At 43.8% G+C, this 20,531-nt stretch overlaps 1 protein-coding gene across 31 annotated transcripts in view; it reads right to left on the reverse strand.

The window, feature by feature from the left end:
* Positions 1-20,531, reverse strand: part of DLG2 (discs large MAGUK scaffold protein 2) — a 921,944-nt gene that overhangs the window by 43,882 nt on the left and 857,531 nt on the right. For all 31 annotated transcript variants that reach the window (XM_082219075.1, XM_082219062.1, XM_082219073.1 and 28 more), the window contains 2 exons: positions 14,819-14,995; positions 3,394-3,469 (listed from right to left, as the gene is read on the reverse strand). In XM_082219075.1, the coding sequence (XP_082075201.1) occupies positions 3,394-3,469; positions 14,819-14,995 (253 nt within the window). The remainder of the gene's footprint in view (positions 1-3,393; positions 3,470-14,818; positions 14,996-20,531) is intronic.

Raw genomic sequence — 20,531 nt, forward strand, 5'->3', positions numbered from 1 at the left:
CCTGGTGTTATTTCCTATTTTATTTATTTCAATCTTGCATTATGTTTGAATAATCATTTTGTAAACTTTAAAATACTACTGCAAGATACTGCTATGTTCAATCCCTGGCCGACACAAACTTTTACTGGAAGGGGAGGGCAGGTTTGGATTCTGATTGTGGGATCTTCAAAGTTGTGGACCAATGTTGGCTTGTTAGTGGGTCCAAGTTGTCTACATGGCCATTTGTCCTTCCAAACCACATCCACCTGTCTACCACCTGAAGCAACTGGGTTCAAATAAGAAGTTCAAAGAGCAGCGTGAACCAGAGGTTTTAAAGAGCAGTGTGGGGCTCTTTGCAAAAGGGTTTTCAAACAGCCCTGTGCTGTGCTTCGAAGTCCCAACCATTGAGGGCTTCAAAGTGCAGCATCAAGTGATGTCACTATGATGCCCTCCTGACAAATTTTGCCCTCCAGGGGGAGGTGATAAGGACCTGGTTTAACAGGATGCTTAAATAAGACCACAGTCCCCAATGAGCAGATAAGCAGCCAGAAGGTGCTGATAAAAAGGAGAAGGCTGAAAGTGTGACGATGCGCCACATGTTCGTAGCCATCTCCACACAATGCACTCCACGTGTCCCAGGGGACAATCACACAGAGGATGTAATATGTGACATTGGCTACAGTGACTCTGAAAAGTGCCGATACATTTGTAGAAATCAAATTGCTGTTGTTGAGCATGGCATGCAAATGTAGGCATGTGCAACTGAGCATCACATAGAGGTCAGTTTGTCCATATGAGCTCACCACCTTGAAGCAATGTATGCAATGTTTGAATGTCCCTTATCCTAGAGCACACAACAAGCTACAGTCCAACAGACTAGAATCCCTCTAAGAATTTACTGAGTAGCCTTGAATTATGTACCTTCTTGCCAAGACCTCTCAAATCTTGAAAGAGCTACGTTGGTTCCCAGTACGTTTCCAAGCACAATTCAAAGTGTTGGTACTGACCTTTAAAGCCCTAAATGGCCTTGGTCCTGTATACCTGAAGGAGTGTCTCCACCCCCATTGTTCTACTCAGACACTGAGGTCTAGCGCCGAGGGCCTTCTGGTGGTTCCCTCACTGCGAGAAGCCAAATTACAGGGAACCAGGCAGAGGGCCTTCTCGGTAGTGGCACCCACCCTGTGGAACGCCCTCCCACCAGATGTCAAAGAGAACAACAACTACCAAACTTTTAGAAGACATCTGAAGGCAGCCCTGTTTAGGGAAGCTTTTAATTTTTGATGTATTACTGTATTTTAATATTTGATTGGACGCCACCCAAAATGGCTGGGGAAGCAATTATTATTATTATTATTATTATTATTATTATTATTATTATTATTGCCATGGACTGACTTCTGTAATGTAGTTTACGTGGAGCTGGCCTTGACGTTTCAGAAGCTGTAGCTGGTGCAGAGAGCCGCAGCTTGTTGGTGGGAGCCAGCAGGGGGAAATCATATACAAAACCAAATTTGCACTGACTTCACTGGCTGCTTGTGAGATTCCATATCCAATTCAAGATGCCACTTTGTACTTTTAAAGCCTTTCACGGACAAGCACTGTAATGCCTTGGAGAGAGCCTCTGCCCAAACACATTTGCAATTTAAGAAGACGGAGAGCCCCACTTCGCAATGCCTCCATTTGGGGAATGAGCTTGTCATATCTAGGGATGAGTCCTTTCTTGATGTTTATCCTAGTTCTGTGGAATGACCTCTCCCAAGAGGTTTGCTTCTGTCTTTTTACATTTCATTTTCAGGTGCGTAAGTAAAGCTGAAATGGCACATTATTCGAAAACATGTGATTCTTTCAGCTGCGTTTATTTAACCCAGAGCAGCCTAAATAGGTTGCAAGTTGAGGCAGAAGAAAAGCGTGCAGAGAGGGGATCCTTAAAGGCAGTGGCGGCTGGTACTCACAGGGCAGGATTGGTGAAGCCACAGCCAATGACAGGCACAGGTAACAAATTCTAATTTTGTCCCCTTCTGAATTTTACAAAGACAACAGTGAGATTAAGGTTCCCCCTCCAGGACTGGCTACAAATATGAAGTGTTCCATTCATCCTAATGGACCAGCCTCTATGACTTAGAACCTTTCCTCTCCAGTCACTTTCCAGCTCAGGATCACTCTCTGCAAATTGCTGTTTTCCCCCCTGTGAGGGTAGACCAGGAACAAGGTCTACATTCCTGTATCCCCCCCCCCTCCCAAGTGTAAAAGTGCTGCTGGCTGGGGCAAGGTGAAGATTTATAAAGCTGAAACTAACTGAAGTTTAAGCAGCATCTCCTCTAGAGCCAGCTCTGGATTTGAGGAAGCCCAGGCAAAGTGTCCTCCTTTGTAAGTGGGCCTTAAGAGGCTCACCTGGCTCTGGTGAGCTGGCTCTATCCACCATTTAAATCTCCCACATTTACACAGAGCAATGTTAGGTCAGGGGCATTGTGGGAAATTAAGATGGTGTCTTGATGCAGAGACTGACATTGCTTGGGATGCCAAGAGAGAGAGAGAGAGAGAGAGAGAGGATAAAATTACTGGGGATTTGGAGTACTGTAGTTCCTTTCTAAACAACAGGGGCCATGGCAGCTGACCAAGGTGCTGAACTTGCTTTCCACAATCACCTATTTTCTGCTCAGACGCAGCCTTCCTAGGGCTGAAACAATGGCAACAACAAAAAGAGAGAATCACAGAACTCTGCTTAACATGGAGTTAGAACTTAAACCTTGTCTGTTTAGGAAAAAGCTTTTACAAGGAGCTCTGGCTGGTGGTTAGTTAATACTGCTGGCTTTCTAACAGATGCCCTTTGATTGTTGCTTTCTTTTATGTCTGTGTCTATTTTGTATATTTTTGTGTGTGGGAAAGCTCTGCTGAGTAATTCTGGGAAACACAGAACAGGCATGTTTTAAATCAGGGACGCGGAACCTCTGGCCCCACAGATGTTTCTGACCAGCAACTCCCATCATCCCTTGCCACAGCCATACTGGCAGGGGGCTGATGAGAGTGGGAGTCCAACCACATCTGTAGAATCACAACTTCTCCATCCTCAATTTAAGAAAAAACAGTGCAAGGCAGCTAGCGTGCTGTTGGTGCTAAAATGAACAGCAACCAAGGTGTTATTGGCGTAGTATGATCATAAAACAGAAATAGTTAATTCTTCATCTTTTCTGTGTTGCAATATTACTTTCTTGTTTCTTTTTCTTTTTTTTAAAAAAACCTCTTTTCTTTCACTGTAAAATAACATCATAGTTTAAACATTTCCCTTTTGCTCTCTCATTTTATTCATCGTGTGACCTGTTCTTGCTTAACTTTTGTGCTGTGTTCAAATGTTCTACTAAGTGTGCATAGCTGTAAGACTTAAATCTCTGCAGGGTTAGTTTCACTTTCACATACCCCTTTTGCATCGATCACGCCAGGTTTTGAGTTAAACTTCACCGTCTTTAAACGCGCTCTCTCTTTTCTTTCAACCCTGGAAAGAGAGGGAGAAGGAAGAGATAGGTAAAAAACAAACAAAAACCTATTTAAATCACACCACGCCATTCTTGCACCAACCTGAGAACTCAAATCTTGAACCTTCAAGGCACTTTAATATTTGCATATATAAAAGGAAAAATATTGCCATACCTGCATGGCAGATTCCTAAGTCACCTCTATCCAATATAGAGGATGCACAACCCATATCTATATGTACAGATCTATATATGAATAATCCTGTTCATTTTGGTTTGTCTCATTTTCTTAGTTTAAGTCTTAGGTTCAGTAAACCACATTTTCCTCATTTGTTTGTGATTTTTTAAAAAGGAAATCCTGACAAAACCGCTTATCTTTTTAGTACATATTATTCCTAACATGCATATTTTTTGTCTAATAGAAACATTTTCTGCAAACCATTTCCCTTGATAATTTTGCACATCCTTATAAGTTGCTATAAAACTATGGACATGGGGATGCAGAAAGGGGAGGTATGGGGGAGTCTGAGAAAAGAAGTTTATGAAAAGATATTATGAAACTATACTTGTTTGTTTGTCTTTTTATATGTTTGTTTGTTATAAAAAATTTATGTAAAATCAATAAAAAATTTATATATATATATAAAAAAGATAATTTTGCACATCCAGAGATGCGCAAATTTCCAATGAGAGTTGAGTTTGCATATTGGCTATTTATTTATTTTTGTCCATGGGAGCAAGTTTAAAACCACGATGGGTTAATTTTTGTAGAGGAAAATGATCAGGAGAACGTCCCCTCCAACAAGCAATAAACCAAATGCTTCTATTCCGATGTTACTAGGGTGTTTTTTTTTTTTAAAAAAAAACACTGCCAGCTGCAATGCACGAAACTCAGGTTACTATAGATACGGATGAACTTTGGAATAAATGACCCCCCCCCATGAAAAAAGCAGTATTTACACATGGAAAAGGATGAAATGCAACTTTCATATTTGATGTGTGATCTTTGAGCCACAGGAAAAACTGTTAATTTTCAATCTGCAGATGAAACTCTGTATTAGAAGGGAAGGGGGCACTGAGAGGGAATGAAGACTTGAGGCTGTGTAATCTCCTAAATGGGAAAAAAGCAGTGCCTACTGAGAAAAAGAAGTAGCTCACAGCTAAATACAGCTTTTTAATTATTATTACAAGCTAATGCTAATTTTCTCTCTCTGCTAACCTCTCAAGCTGCTTCATTTTATTTGGAAACGTGTTCCATGCATACAATCTAAAAGTGTGTGTTTGATAACTGCTTTGGAATAAGCTTCGAGGTTAAGGTAACCCTGCCAGGTTTCACGAAAGGGTGCCAACTTTTTGCATTGGAAATGTTATTTGTTTCCTGTTCAAAGCTAGCTGTTGCAGCAGCTCTTATGACCAGGCAATAGAGAAGGGTTAGCTATCTCAAGCTCACCGTTGATAGACCTAGAACCCTTCTTCTGTGCACACTTCCTCTGAGCACACTGGGAGTGGCTGCCAGGGCCATATAACACTGGTCCTAAAAAATATTCACAGGCTCCCTATACGTTTCCAAGCACAATTCAAAGTGTTGGTGCTGATCTTTAAAGTCCTAAATGGCCTCAGCCATACCTGAAGGAGCGTCTCCACTCCCATCGTTCAACCCAGACACTGAGGTCGACCGCCCAGGGTCTTCTGGCGGATCCCTCACTGCGAGAAGTGAAATTGCAGGCAGAGGGCCTTCTTGGTGGTGGCGCCCTCCCTGTGGAACACCCTCCCTTCAGATGTCAAGGAGATAAAAGAACTACACAACTTTTAGAAGACATCTGAAGGCAGACCTGTATCAGGAACTTTTTTAATGTTTGACATTTTATTATGTTTTTATATGTGCTGGAGGCTGCCCAGAGTGGGGAAACCCAGCCAGATGGGCGGGGTAGAAATAATAATAAAATTATTATTATTATTATTATCATTACTTGGATTTTTTGCCTGGACACATCTTGATACTTTCCCTATGCAATGCAATGCAATGGAGTGAGGTTGCTCTGTTACATTGCACAGGGATAATCATATAATTGTAGAGTTGGAAGGAACCATACGAGTCATCTGGTCCACTACCTGCAACACATAAATCTTTTGCCCAATGTGCAACCCTGAGATGAATAGTCTCATGCTCTACTGACTTAGCTATCCTCTGGATCATTTTAAGGGTTGCAAGGGCAAAACCTTAGGTCTGTGGTGTGTGTATGCACGTGCCTTTGGCTTCCTCCTCCCTCTCCCAGATTTTGCACCCTCCTGGCATCTCTTACAATTGACCATATACAATGGAATGAAGTAACATCACTCCATTTACATTGCATGTGAAGTGTGGGTGTGGGTCTGAATTCAAGGGTTTGGAGGCAAGCTGGGTCTTCTGCAGGGGGGTGGTTTTCTCCCCTTACCCTCAGGCTTTGTCCCTGTACCTTTAATTCTGAATGTATGCAATGTGATGAAGTGATGTTGCTCCATTACATTACAATTTTTTTCAAAGCAGTGTCTTAAGAGGCATTAGGTAAAGGTAAAGGTAAAGGTACCCCTGACCATTAGGTCCAGTCATGGCCGACTCTGGGGTTGCGGCGCTCATCGCTCATCTTGCTTTATTGGTCGAGGGAGCTGGCGTACAGCTTCCGGGTCATGTGGCCAGCATGATTAGGCCGCTTCCGGCAAACAAGAGCAGTGCACGGAAACACTGTTTACCTTCCCACCAGAATGGTATCTATTTATCTACTTGCACTTTGATGTGCTTTCGAACTGCTAGGTTGGCAGGAGCAGGGAACGAGAAACAGGAGCTCATCCTGTTGCGGGGATTAGCTGTGGGAGGAGCTTATCAGAGTTTGTAGGGCAGCAGTTGAAGAAGGAGCAAAAAGGGTTTTCTTGTGTGTGTGTTTCTTTGTGGCTGATTAGCTGTTTTCCCTGTGTAAAGGTCAGAGGGGGCAGGGTTTCTGTTGAGGAAGGGGATTAGCTGTGGGAGGAGCTTATCAGAGTTTGTAGGGCAGCAGCGCGCGCCTTGCGGCGCGCGCAGTTATACCCATCTTTTAGATTTAGGGGAGCTAGTCTCAAACGTTTGTTGGGGGAGACCTAGGGGTTTTTTTTGTGGGGGAAGTTATTTGTCCTGTCTTCAAGCTTTTTATGATGGAGGACCTCTGTAGCCACCCCCAACGACACGATCTCAGGATGGAAGGGGAGGGAACAGCTGCAGTCGCCTGCGATTCCTGCGCAATGTTTGCCATCTTGCCAAAGGTTGCAGGCAGCTTTACCTGCAGCAATTGCATGTTGATTGCCCTTTTAAAAGACAAAGTCCAGCAACTGGAGGAACGTGTAGCTACGCTCCAAAGAATTAGAGAGCTGGAGCTCTTCTTGGAAGCAACAGAGCACACCGTCTCCACCAAGGAGGAGACATGGGACTCCCCTGAGAAGGAGGCTAGTTCACCAACACAGGAGCCAGATATATGGAGAAACGTGACTCAAAGAAGTAGGAGGCCCAGGGTTCACTCTGATTGTTTAGAAATACACAATCGCTTTGAGGTCCTCTCCCCTAGCATGGAAGACGGAGAGCAGACTCCATTTGAGGATCTCTCCCTCATTACAGTCGATCAGGTAAATGAAGACGAGCAGCAAAGTCAGTCCTCAGGGAATGTGCAGGCGACCTTGGAACGGACAGCTCACGGAAGAACCCCGACCAAACCCAAGAGGAGGCGTGTAGTGGTGATAGGGGATTCCCTACTGAGGGGAACAGAGGCAGTGATCTGTGGGCCTGACAAGATGTCTCGGGAAGTGTGCTGTCTCCCCGGGGCTAAGATCCAAGATGTAACTGAACGACTGCAAGGAATCATAAAACCCACTGACAATTACCCCTTCCTCTTGATTCATGTGGGAACCAATGACACTGCAAGCAATAGCCTCCAGAAGATCAAAAGAGACTACGAGGCTCTCGGCAGGAAATTGAAGCAACTAAATGCACAAATTGTCATCTCGTCTGTCCTCCCAGTTGAACGACGTGGCCCAGGGAGAGAGGGGAAAATAGTGGAAGTGAACAGCTGGCTTCGCAAATGGTGTAAACAGGAACGGTTTGGATTCTTAGATCACGGACTGCAGTTTCTTGAAGATGGACTTCTGGCAAGTGATGGGCTGCACCTCACAACGGTTGGGAGAAATGTTTTTGCCAAAAATCTCAGAAACCTCATCAGGAGGGCTTTAAACTGACTAATGTGGGGGAGGGAGACAGTGCTCCTGAAGGTAGGAGTTTATCAATTAATGAAGATGATCATCCAGATGTCATAGACCAAATGGAGCAAACAGCACGTGGACCTAGTGGTGGGAGGAAAAAATCCTTAAATAAGAGACACGGGGGAATGATTAATGGACTTCAATGTCTGTACACTAATGCGCAAAGCATGGGAAATAAACAAGATGAGCTTGAGCTCTTGGTACAGCAAACTAAATATGACATAATAGGCATCACTGAAACCTGGTGGGATAAGTCCCACGATTGGAATGTAATAATGGGGGGATACAATCTATTTCAGAGAAACAGACCAGACAAGAAAGGAGGAGGAGTGGCGTTATATGTCAGGGATGTGTATACCTGTGAAGAGATCCAAGATTTAGAACCTCAAAGCCAAAGTGAGAGCATTTGGGTCAAAATTAAGGGAGAGAAGAATAACAGAGACCTCACTGTGGGAGTTTACTATAGATCCCCAAGCCAAACGGAGGACATAGATGATGCCTTCCTGGAACAGATGGCCAAGCATGCAAAAGGAAGGGAGATAGTAGTAATGGGGGACTTCAATTACCCGGATATTTGTTGGACGTCAAACTCAGCCAAGAGCATAAGGTCAAACAGATTCCTCACTGGCCTTGCAGACAACTTCATTGTCCAGAAAGTGGGAGAAGCAACAAGAGGAACAGCCATTTTAGATCTGGTCCTAACCAATGTCGATGACCTGGTTAGTGGGGTAGATGTGGATGGATCATTAGGCGCGAGTGATCATGCTCTTCTGAAGTTTACTATACAGCGGAAAGGAGTAGCCAAGCATACTAGGACTCAATTTCTTGACTTTAAGAAAGCCGACTTCATAAAACTTAGGGAAGTGCTGGGTGAGATCCCATGGACAGCAATACTAAAAGGAAAGGGAGTTCATGATGGCTGGGAGTTTGTTAAGAGGGAGATAGTAAAAGCACAACGTCAGGCAATACCAATGAGACGGAAACATGGAAGGTGCCTAAAGAAGCCAGGGTGGCTATCTAAAGAACTTTTAACTGAATTAAGATTAAAAAAGGATGTGTACAAAAAATGGAAAAGGGGGGAAACCACCAAAGAGGAATTCAAACAAATAGCCAGCACGTGTAGACACAAAGTCAGAAAAGCTAAAGCACAGAATGAACTCAGGCTTGCTAGAGAGGTTAAAAGCAACAAAAAAGGCTTTTATGGGTATGTTCGTAGCAAAAGGAAGAACAAAGAAACAGTGGGGTCACTCAGAGGAGAAGATGGTGAAATGCAAACAGGGGACACAGAAAGGGCTGAACTCCTCAATGCCTTCTTTGCCTCAGTCTTCTCCGATAAAGAAAACAATGCCCGACCTGAAGAATTTGGAGCAAATGATTCAGCAAAGGAAACACAGCCCAGAATAACTAAGGAGATAGTACAAGAATATTTGGCTAGTTTAGATGTATTCAAGTCTCCAGGGCCAGATGAACTGCATCCAAGAGTATTAAAAGAACTGGCAGATGTGATCTCAGAACCACTGGCAGTCATCTTTGAGAATTCCTGGAGAACAGGCGAAGTCCCGGCAGACTGGAGGAGGGCAAATGTTGTCCCTATTTTCAAAAAGGGGAAAAGAGAGGACCCAAATAATTACCGCCCAGTCAGTCTGACATCAATAGCAGGGAAGATTCTGGAGCAGATCATTAAGCAAACAGTCTGTGAGCACCTAGAAAGGAATGCTGTGATCACCAATAGTCAGCATGGATTTCTGAAAAATAAGTCATGTCAGACTAACCTGATCTCGTTTTTTGACAGAATTACAAGCCTGGTAGATGAAGGGAACGCAGTGGATGTAGCCTACCTTGATTTCAGCAAGGCATTTGACAAGGTGCCCCATGATATTCTTGTAAAGAAGCTGGTAAAATGCGGTCTTGACTATGCTACCACTCAGTGGATTTGTAACTGGCTGACTGACCGAACCCAAAGGGTGCTCATCAATGGTTCCTCTTCATCCTGGAGAAGAGTGACTAGTGGGGTGCCACAGGGTTCTGTCTTGGGCCCGGTCTTATTCAACATCTTTATCAACGACTTGGATGATGGACTCAAGGGCATCCTGATCAAATTTGCAGATGACACCAAACTGGGAGGGGTGTCTAACACCCCAGAGGACAGGATCACACTTCAAAACGACCTTGACAGATTAGAGAACTGGGCCAAAACAAACAAGATGAATTTTAACAGGGAGAAATGTAAAGTATTGCACTTGGGCAAAAAAAATGAGAGGCACAAATACAAGATGGGGGACACCTGGCTTGAGAGCAGTACATGTGAAAATGATCTAGGAGTCTTGGTTGACCACAAACTTGACATGAGCCAACAGTGTGATGCGGCAGCTAAAAAAGCCAATGCAATTCTGGGATGCATCAATAGGAGTATAGCATCTAGATCAAGGGAAGTAATAGTGCCACTGTATTCTGCTCTGGTCAGACCTCACCTGGAGTACTGTGTCCAGTTCTGGGCACCACAGTTCAAGAAGGACACTGACAAACTGGAACGTGTCCAGAGGAGGGCAACCAAAATGGTCAAAGGCCTGGAAACGATGCCTTATGAGGAACGGCTAAGGGAGCTGGGCATGTTTAGCCTGGAGAAGAGGAGGTTAAGGGGTGATATGATAGCCATGTTCAAATATATAAAAGGATGTCACATAGAGGAGGGAGAAAGGTTGTTTTCTGCTGCTCCAGAGAAGCGGACACGGAGCAATGGATCCAAACTACAAGAAAGAAGATTCCACCTAAACATTAGGAAGAACTTCCTGACAGTAAGAGCAGTTCGACAGTGGAATTTGCTGCCAAGGAGTGTGGTGGAGTCTCCTATTTTGGAGGTCTTTAAGCAGAGGCTTGACAACCATATGTCAGGAGTGCTCTGATGGTGTTTCCTGCTTGGCAGGGGGTTGGACTCGATGGCCCTTGTGGTCTCTTCCAACTCTATGATTCTATGATTCTATGATTCTATGATTCTATGATTCTATGATTCTATGAACCACCGACCTTCTGATCAGCAAGTCTGAGGCTCTGTGGTTTAACCCACAACGCCACCTGCGTCCCACTGTACAAGGGTAATACTCATGAAACTGAGCCCAGTTTTGTCTCTGGTCCCAACCATGCAGTCCCTGGAAGGCTGCTCACATAGGATTGTGGCCCTTTCCCCTTGGGTAACGGGGAGCTCACCACGTTGCGGGAATTCAAACTGCTGACCTTCTGATCGGCAAGTCCTAGTTTCTGTGGTTTAACTCACAGTGCCACCCACGTCCCTTTAAGAGGCATTAGGCTTCTCTTAAAAATAAACAAAACACCAATAAGCAATATATGATATTGCTACAGCTCATTTTGCCATGGCCTGATGATTATTGGCTTGTGGTAGCATGAAGGTGGGCCTTTTTCTCTGGTGACACCTGCTGAAATACAGGAAGTCCCATCAAGATTGACATTCTGCCGGTTCTTGAAGACACATCTTTTTAGATAATAATTCCTTGACTCCTCACTTGAATCTTCTGCTTTGGTGGCTGTTTTAACTGTTATGCTGTTTTAATGGGCTTGTTTATTATATATTTTAATTATGGATGTTTTAATATAGTTGCTTTACTTGGTATTTTAATTCTGGATAGCTGTATTTTAAAGATTGGATTGAAGACTTGTACAAACTCGCAACATAGGAACAACTTGAATTTATACATGCAGACTTGCCATGGACAAATTCAATGATACGTGGAATACATTCTTACAAATACTGTAATAGATTACGATCTGGTGAAGTACAATAACAACCTTGTAAAATATACAGTTTTGGGTTTTTCCCCCTCCCTCCCGTTGTTTTCCCTTCTTCACGGGTTCTGTCTCTCTTTCTCTCTTTCTCTTTTTTGTTTGTGTCTCACCATGTTTGGTGCACATATAGTTATGTACTTTTTGAATAATAATAATAATAATAATAATAATAATAATAATAATTTATTATTTATACCCCACCCATCTGGCTGGGCCTCCCCAGCCACTCTGGGCGGCTTCCATAAAAACCAAAAATACAATAAAATATCACACGTTAAAAACTTCCCTGAACAGGGCTGCCTTAAGATGTCCCCTGAATGTCAGGTAGTTGTTTATCGCCTTGACATCTGCTGGAAGGGTGTTCCACAGGGCGGGCGCCACTACCGAGAAGGCCCTCTGCCTGGTTCCCTGTAGCTTTGCTTCTCGCAATGAGGGAACCGCCAGAAGGCCCTCGGCGCTGGACCTCAGCGTCCGGGCAGAATGATGGGGGTGGAGACGCTCCTTCAGGTATACTGGACCGAGGCCGTTTAGGGCTTTAAAGGTCAGCACCAACACTTCGAATTTAAATAATAAATCTTTTGAACTTTCAATAAAGATCTTACAAAAAAAGAAAGAAAGATTGGATTTCCCCCCTGTTATTTTGCTGTTGGCTTTTATTTGCTTGTGAACCACCTTGATATTTCTTCTTGAAATGAAAGACGTTATAAATTCTTTTAATATTACTACTACTAGCAGTAGTGGTAGCAGAGGTGTTGCTTAGCAACCAGCTTTTGCCAGGTAATACACACTCTAATTGGCTGTGTCATTCTGAGGGAGTTTTCTCCTGTATTTTTGGTTGCGTGTATCCCTGCTATGGACTAGGCCTAAACTACGAAGAAAGACATAAACATCTCTGTTTATTTTCCCTCTAGTTATAAGCTTTTCATGTTCAATTCACTCAGTAAAGTATTATCAGAATTTCTTCTCTCCATGTGTGTTATTTAAGTGACTTTGCTATCAAAGGGCAATGTGAGAGATTTAAAACAATGGGCAGCTCCTAGACTCAGCTTGCCACCATGGTCCAGATGGGTCCTTTAGGGATTGGTAGGACTCTAACACCTACCCAAGGATGATGAATGTTGCCTTGCAGGTTATGCTTCTAACATACTCGCTTCTAGATGTACCAAGTTTTAAAAGCCTTGTTATTTTCCTCCTCTCTTTTTAAATGCCAGAAGTACACAGAGGCAAATGTCCTTTATAAATAATTTTCAAGGGCAAGGAACCAGCAGTTCTGCCCACTGCAAAAACCCCTCTGGACACAGAAGTCATGTTACATCTTGTTATTCTGCCTGGATTGTCAGTAGGACATGTTTATCCACTCGACTGGGTTTTCCTTTTAGATAGTAAATGCAAAGCAAAATCCTTTTTTTCCAACATCCCTCAAGATTTTAATCCTAGCTCTTTAACATACGAATGGGTTTGTTAGCTTTATCTGAAGTGAGTGCTTTTAGCAGGCTTCCAAACTCAAAGGGAAAAGATAAAGATATGATATAAAATTGATATGCACAAATGCATAGACTTCTTCATTTCTGTTTCTCCCTCTTGGAAATAGGAGGAATGCCCTCAGTTGACATAATGATGTCTAAGAAAGAAAGGAAAGAAAAAACCACACACCCTACTCTTTGCAAACATCACTGAATGTTATTTTCCTCTCCCTTACAGTGGGAATTGTTTTATCCCACGATGACCTTGGTTAGATTTTAACTCAGATTTGCTTTTTGGAAAGACATAATTAACTGACCTGATTTCAGAATGGATGCATACTTAGTTCTATGTATAAGTTTATAAACCTTTGAGTAAAGTTTGAAGAAGCTCCCACCATCATTTTATCATAGTGCTATTCATGGAACTAGAAGGACGTGGGTGGCGCTGTGGGTTAAACCACAAAGCCGAGGACTTGCCGATCAGAAGGTCAGCAGTTCGAATCCCCTCGATGGGGTGAGCTCCCGTTGCTCAGTCCCTGCTCCTGCCAACCTAGCAGTTCGAAAGCACATCAAAGTGCAAGTAGATAAATAGGTACCACTCTAGCGGGAAGGTAAACGGTGTTTCCGTGCGCTGCCCTGGTTCGCCAGAAGCGGCTTAGTCATGCTGGCCACATGACCCGGAAGCTGTACGCTGGCTCCCTCGGCCAGTAAAGCGAGATGAGCGCCGCAACCCCAGAGTTGGTCACGACTGGACCTAATGGTCAGGGGTCCCTTTACCTTTACCTTTATTCATGGAACTAGCTGAACAACAAGGAAAGCTTTCATACTGAGGCAGACATTGGACCACTTAGCTCACTATGGTCTACACAGACTGGCAGCAGCTCTCCCACACCGGGCTCTCTCCCAGCCCGAACTGGAGATACCAGGGATTGAACCAGCGACCTTCCACTTGCAAAGCAGATGCTCTGAGCTACAGCCCTTCCCCAGCTGTCTTATGCAGAGTCACCACATCACATAACTGACCCAGACTAGTACTGATAGCTCTGACTGAACAGCTTTTCCAAGGACCCCTCACTGGTTGAAATGTAACACAGGGCACATCAAGATTTCCACCGCAGTGGAGAATCTGTGGCTCTCAAAATGCTTTTGGTCTCCAACTTCCTTCAGCCCCAGTCAGCATGGGGCGGAACGGGAGAGTGTGTAGCTCTGCCAAAGCCTCATTTACCAGCTGTGCACACAGCTGCACCTGCAGATTCCAGCCACAAGGCCTGCAAGATCATAGAATCATAGAATAGAATCATAGAGTTGGAAGAGACCACAAGGGCCATTGAGTCCAACCCCCTGCCGCAGCAAAGAAGAAGAAGAAGAAGAGTTTGAATTTGATATCCCTAAGGAGTCTGTGGTGTAGTGCCAGTGTGGTGTAGTGGTTAAGAGCGAGGGACTCGTAATCTGGTGAACCGGGTTCACTTCCCTGCTCCTCCACATGCAGCTGCTGGGTGACCTTGGGCCAGTCACACTTCTCTGAAGCCTCTCAGCCCCACTCACCTCACAGAGTGTTAGTTGTGGGGGAGGAAGGGAAAGGAGATTGTTAGCCGCTTTGAGACTCCTTAGGGATATCAAATTAAAACCCTTCTTCTTCTTCTTCTTCTTCTTCTTCTTCTTCAAATGCAATTAGTAAAGGAAAAAGGAACCTCACACCTGACCATGCTCAATTGTTTCCTCTTGTCGAACCGTTGGAAAACTCTTGTTAGTCTTGTTTGGGATACATTTAATAAAATAAAAATAAAATAAATCGAGCGTGCGTGTGATGGGGGGGGGGAGGAAGCAATCACAGACAATATACATTACCTCCTTTTGCTGGGGATAACTCCCATCTCTTCGCTGTCTCCCTCCAGCATCACTCGTCTCGCCTGCCACCATTCGTCATCAGATGCGTTGATAACGTGCAGGATGTCCCCATACTTGAAGCTGAGTCCTTGGCTGGGGAGGCCGCTGTCCTTGCTTTTGTCGTAGTCAAACATGGCTCTAGCAGGGGAAGAGAAAGACACAAACAGGAGCTGATTATATTGATCATGACAGCCCTTAACCAGCCACCTCCTCCTTTATTCAGTGACCTTACTTTAATTGCATTTTTAAGCCGGCGACTTTCAGAGGAGATTCGTCTTAAGCTGTCGGAGGGGAAAGCTACATTTCTGCCCCATCTGGGAAAGCTGTGTGCATGCACGAGAAAGACCTTTTAAAAACAGAAGCATCTGCATGTAAAGGAAGCTCTGCTTTCCGTTACTCAGTGACATCTTCAGAGCTCTCATAACACACGCACATACACATATATACGGAGTTGATATTGTTCTTCTTAAAGTTATAATATAAAATTATACTATATAGTATAGTATACCTGAAGGAACGTCTCCACCCCCATCGTTCTGCCTGGACGCTGAGGTCCAGCGCCGAGGGCCTTCTGGCAGTTCCCTCATTGCGAGAAGCAAAGCTACAGGGAACCAGGCAGAGGGCCTTCTCAGTAGTGGCGCCCGCCCTGTGGAACGCCCTCCCATCAGATGTCAAGGAAATAAACAACTACCTGATATTTAGAAGACATCTGAAGGCAGCCCTGTTCAGGGAAGTTTTTAATGTGTGACATTTTAATGTATTTTTAATCTTTGATGGAAGCCACCCAGAGTGGCTGGAGAAACCCACGGTGTTTCCGTGCGCTGCCCTGGTTCGCCAGAAGCAGCTTAGTCATGCTGGCCACATGACCCGGAAGCTGTGCGCCGGCTCCCTTGGCCAATAAAGCGAGATGAGCACTGCAACCCCAGAGTCGGCCACGATTGGACCTAATGCTCAGGGGTCCCTTTACCTTTACCTTTTTACCACTGTATAGCCCAGTCATATGGCTTGCTTGCCTTTTTCCCATCCAGTTGTCTATGCAATGGGGTGCTGATTCTTCTCTGTCTGTCTGTCTGTCTGTCTGTTTCTCTCTCTCTCTCTCTCTCTCTCTCTCTCTCTCTCTCTCTCTCACACACACACACACACACACAGCACTAAGCGTAGCACAACTCTGCAGGTTTGCAACATGGAAAGGTGGCTCCCAGAAGGTTTGTGTTCATGTGTGTGGGCTGGTGCCTTCGTCTCTCCTTATCAGAACAAAAGGCCTGAATGTCTTTGCAGCAGAGCAATTTTTATGCAAACAATTATGCAAAATTAATCACCCTGTCCGTTGTCATCCAGTCACACAGAGCTCTTGTGGCATCATTAAGGGCAGAGAAAAAACACAGCGGGCTACTCAGCACTAATGAAACCAACGTTTGCAAAATGGTCATTATCGCAGCCATTGCTGCTTTGTAGCTTATGGCATTTGTAAGAGAAAATAATTTTTAAAGCCGCATGAGCATCCATCTAGGATCAAATTAGGCAAGGAAGGAAAAAGCTGTTCTTGGGGTGTCTTTTCAGAGCAAAACTATGCTTCTGAATTCTGCCTTTTTTAAAGAGAGAGAGAGGGGGGGAAAGGAAGGAGTGTTACATGGCCCAGCTGAGTGGCCCATCCCATCCCATTCACTGTGCCATGATAACAAAAAAGGGTTTAAAGAAAAACACTTAAGGAATTGTTAAATCAGCATGAGTCGAGAGTTCTTCATGTGTATATATGCTTTGGACCAGGCATAGGCAAACTCAGCTCTCCATATGTTTTGGGACTACAACTCCCATGATCCCTAGCTAACAGGAAGCCACCCAGAGTGGCTGGGGAAACCCAGCCAGATGGGCAGGGTATAAATAAATTATTATTATTATTATTATTATTATTATTATTATTATTATTATTATCAGGATCAGTGGTCAGGGATGATGGAAATTGTAGTCCCAAAACATGTGGAGGGCTGAGTTTGCCTATGCCTGCTTTGGACTGTTTATCTTAATCCCCTAGCTCCAAAATGGAAGAGCAGTCTGTAGCTTACTGGGTTTCCAGAAATCTGACGGTACCATCCAGAGAATCTGGAAGACATAATGAAGGGCCACAGCTCAGTGGTAGAGCATCTGTTTTGCATGTGGAAGATCCCAGCTTCAGTCCCCAGCATCTTCAGAGGTAGGGCTGGAAAAACCCGTATCTAAAACTCGAGAGCATCACTGCCCGTCAGTGTAGACATTACTGAACAGCCTTTTCTTGCTAAGGAAGGTGTTCTGGACCCCTGACCATTTTAGTTGCTCTTTTCAGGACTGTCCCTCTATTAAGAGACATTGATCCACCAAGTCAATAGGAGGACATAAGACCATAGACCACAACAAGTTGTGTTCTGGAAGTGGCTTTGCATATAGGTTTCTCCCCCAGGCTGACTGGAGATTGTACCTGGGACTATTAGTAAAAGCATGTGCTCTACCATGAAGCTACACCCCTTCCCTAAATTAACAGGTCATCTGGAAGCAACCTGTGAATGCAGGAGGGGCCTTGAACATCTAGACCAGGCTTCCCCAAACTTGGCCCTCCAGATGTTTTGAGACTACAATTCCCATCATCCCTGACCACTGATCCTGATAATAATAATAATAATAATAATAATAATAATAATAATAATAATAATAATTTATTATTTATACCCTGCCCATTTGGCTGGGTTTCCCCAGCCACTCTGGGCGGCTTCCAACAGAATATTAAAATACAATAACCTCATGACCCCAGTCAAGCTTGCAAAAATCTATCATTTGCCTGATAACAAATGTTGGAAATGTAAAGAAACGGAAGGTACATTCTTTCACCTTTGGTGGACGTGCCCAAAGATTAAGGCTTTCTGGGAAATGATATATAATGAACTGAAAAAGGTATTTAAATATACCTTCCTGAAGAAACCAGAGGCCTTTCTCCTGGGCATTGTCGGCCAATTGGTGCCAAAGAAGGACAGAACTTTTTTTATGTATGCTACAACAGCAGCAAGAATACTCATTACAAAGTATTGGAAGACACAAGATTTACCCACTCTGGAAGAATGGCAGATGAAGGTGATCGACTACATGGAATTGGCAGAAATGACTGGCAGAATCTGAGACCAGGGAGAAGAGTTGGTGAAAGAAGACTGGAAGAAATTTAAAGACTATTTACAGAAATATTGTAAAATTAATGAATGTTAGAAGGATGTTGGATAGAAACTAAGGGGTTTCCAGCTGTAATGCTTTAGGAGATACGAAAAAAAAAAGGTTTATAAATGGGTAAAAGCTTAATGGTAAGGATTTGCTGAACTAACAAATCGAACTGGAATACAAAGAAGGGAGGTATGAGGAGGTCCAAGGAAATAAGTGTATGGAAGTTATGTTATTGAAAATTAATGTGTATTTTTAACTGTTTTTCATTTTGTATGTTTATTTTTCCTTTTTTTGTTTCGTTTGTTATATTTTAAAAACTTTCAATAAATACCTTTTTTTAAATAAAATAAAATAAAATACAATAACCTATTAAACATTAAAAGCTTCCTTAAACATGGCTGCCTTCAGATGTCTTCTAAAAGTCTGGTAGATGTTTTTTTCGTTGACATCTGGTGGGAGGGCGCTCCACAGGGCGGGTGCCACTACCGAGAAGGCCCTCTGCCTGGTTCCCTGTAACTTGGCTTCTCGCAGCGAGGGAACCGCCAGAAGGCCCTCAGTGCTGGACCTCAGTGTCCGGGTAGAACGATGGGGGTGGAGACGCTCCTTCAGATATACTGGACCGAGGCCATTTAGGGCTTTAAAGGTCAGCATCAACACTTTGAATTGTGCTCAGAAACGTACTGGGAGCCAGTGTAGGTCTTTCAAGACCGGTGTTATATGGTCTCGGCGGCCGCTCCCAGTCACCAGTCTAGTTGCCGCATTCTGGATTAGTTGTACTTTCCAGGTCACCTTCAAAGGTAACCCCACATAGAGCGCATTGCAGTAGTCCAAGCGAGAGATAACTAGAGCATGCACCACTCTGGCGAGACAGTCTGCGGGTAGGTAGGTAGATGGAGCTGATAAACAGCTGCTAGCTAGGGCTTATGGGAGTTGTAGGCTAAAAACATCTGGAGGGCTGAGTTTGAGGAAGCCTGATCTAGACAGCCCTTCTTGGAGATGCCAGGAATCAAACCTGTGGCCTTTCACATTCCAAAGTGGGTGGAGTCAGAGCAATAAGTGGGTGGAGACTGCTGCACTACAGGGTTGCATTGATCTCTCTGAGTGTATGACAGTCTCTCTGCCTCCTCATCCTTCTCTTTGGCACTCCATCTCTGCGGGTCTCATGGGCAAATTTCCCCACCCCAGATGTGCAAGGTATTCCAATGGTTGCTGCACCCTAGACTTCTACAAGGGCATTTCAGACCTTTTATTTTCTACCACACTCAGTCAGAACTGAGCACCGCACGCCAAACGAGGTCTCTCAATCACACTCAGCAAAGGCTTCATTTCGCCATGATTGGCTTTATGACTGATGAATACAGATGGAAACATCTGGTGCTGACTTTTGCACATTGGTTGGGGATATTATATGCAGAGCTAATTAAAGGAAGATTAGAGATCCAAAGCAGGCAAACTACTGAACAAATGTTTCAAGTGACTGAAAGGTTCTGTGGCCATCATGAGCGGTAAAGACTGATTAGAGAGAAATAAAAGGTTCATTAAAGAGAAAAACAGAGGGAAGAAACATAGCTGAAAGGATGTTACACAGGAGGAATGGGTATAACTTCTGCCTGAAACATTAGAAATTCTCTAATTAGAGCATACAGGGCTAGATGGACCAATAATCTAACATGATATAAGTTAGCACGATTTATCAACAAATGAGGCCTATGAGAGATGCTAGTGGTGCCTGTTTAAAGTGGTATTTTTTTAAGTGTTAAGGTTCCCTCTTCTTTCAAAACTATTTCATTATGTATACCCCAGAAGCTTTCTCAGGAAATTGGTATACAGGGTTGGTTAAATGAATATATGAATCACTTCCCACAAGAAAAAGCTCGCAACCATTTCCAAGAAGAATAAAATACAGTAATGAAAATACATAACCATATTAAAAACACAGAGTAAAAAACACTTGCGCATTGGTGCTGCCCAACCAACCTAGGATTTTTTTTTAAAAAAAGTTTCCTTAGTGTCAAAACCATGACAGCATGAGGTCCGGAGGGTGGCAACGTGAGAACAGGGCCTTCTCTGCAGTGGCTCCCCTTCTATGGAATGCTCTCCCCAGGGAAGTTCACCTGGCACCTTCATGATATACCTTTAGGCACCAGGCAAAAATGTTCCTTTTTAAGCAGGCCTTTGGTTGATCTTATTGACATCCAACACCCTTTTAGAATGTGGCTTTTGGGGTGGGGGTTATTGCTTTTGGTTTGATTTTATATGTTGTGGTCTTGTTGTGAACCGCCCTGAGACCTTTGGGCATAGGGCGGTGTATAAGCTGAATTGATGGTGATGGTGATGATGACGACAAGATTGGTTCCAGGCATGTGTCCCCTAGACTGAAGACAAGAAACATTGCCCTCATTCTTATGGGTTTCAAAGAACAGCATTTCATCATGTGGCATCCTTCTGCTCCTGCCCTCGGGCCAAAGAGAGGCATGAAAAGAAAGAAAGAAAA

The sequence above is a fragment of the Podarcis vaucheri genome (genome assembly GCF_965113315.1).
Source record: "Podarcis vaucheri genome assembly, chromosome: 4".
Lineage (NCBI taxonomy): Eukaryota > Metazoa > Chordata > Lepidosauria > Squamata > Lacertidae > Podarcis > Podarcis vaucheri.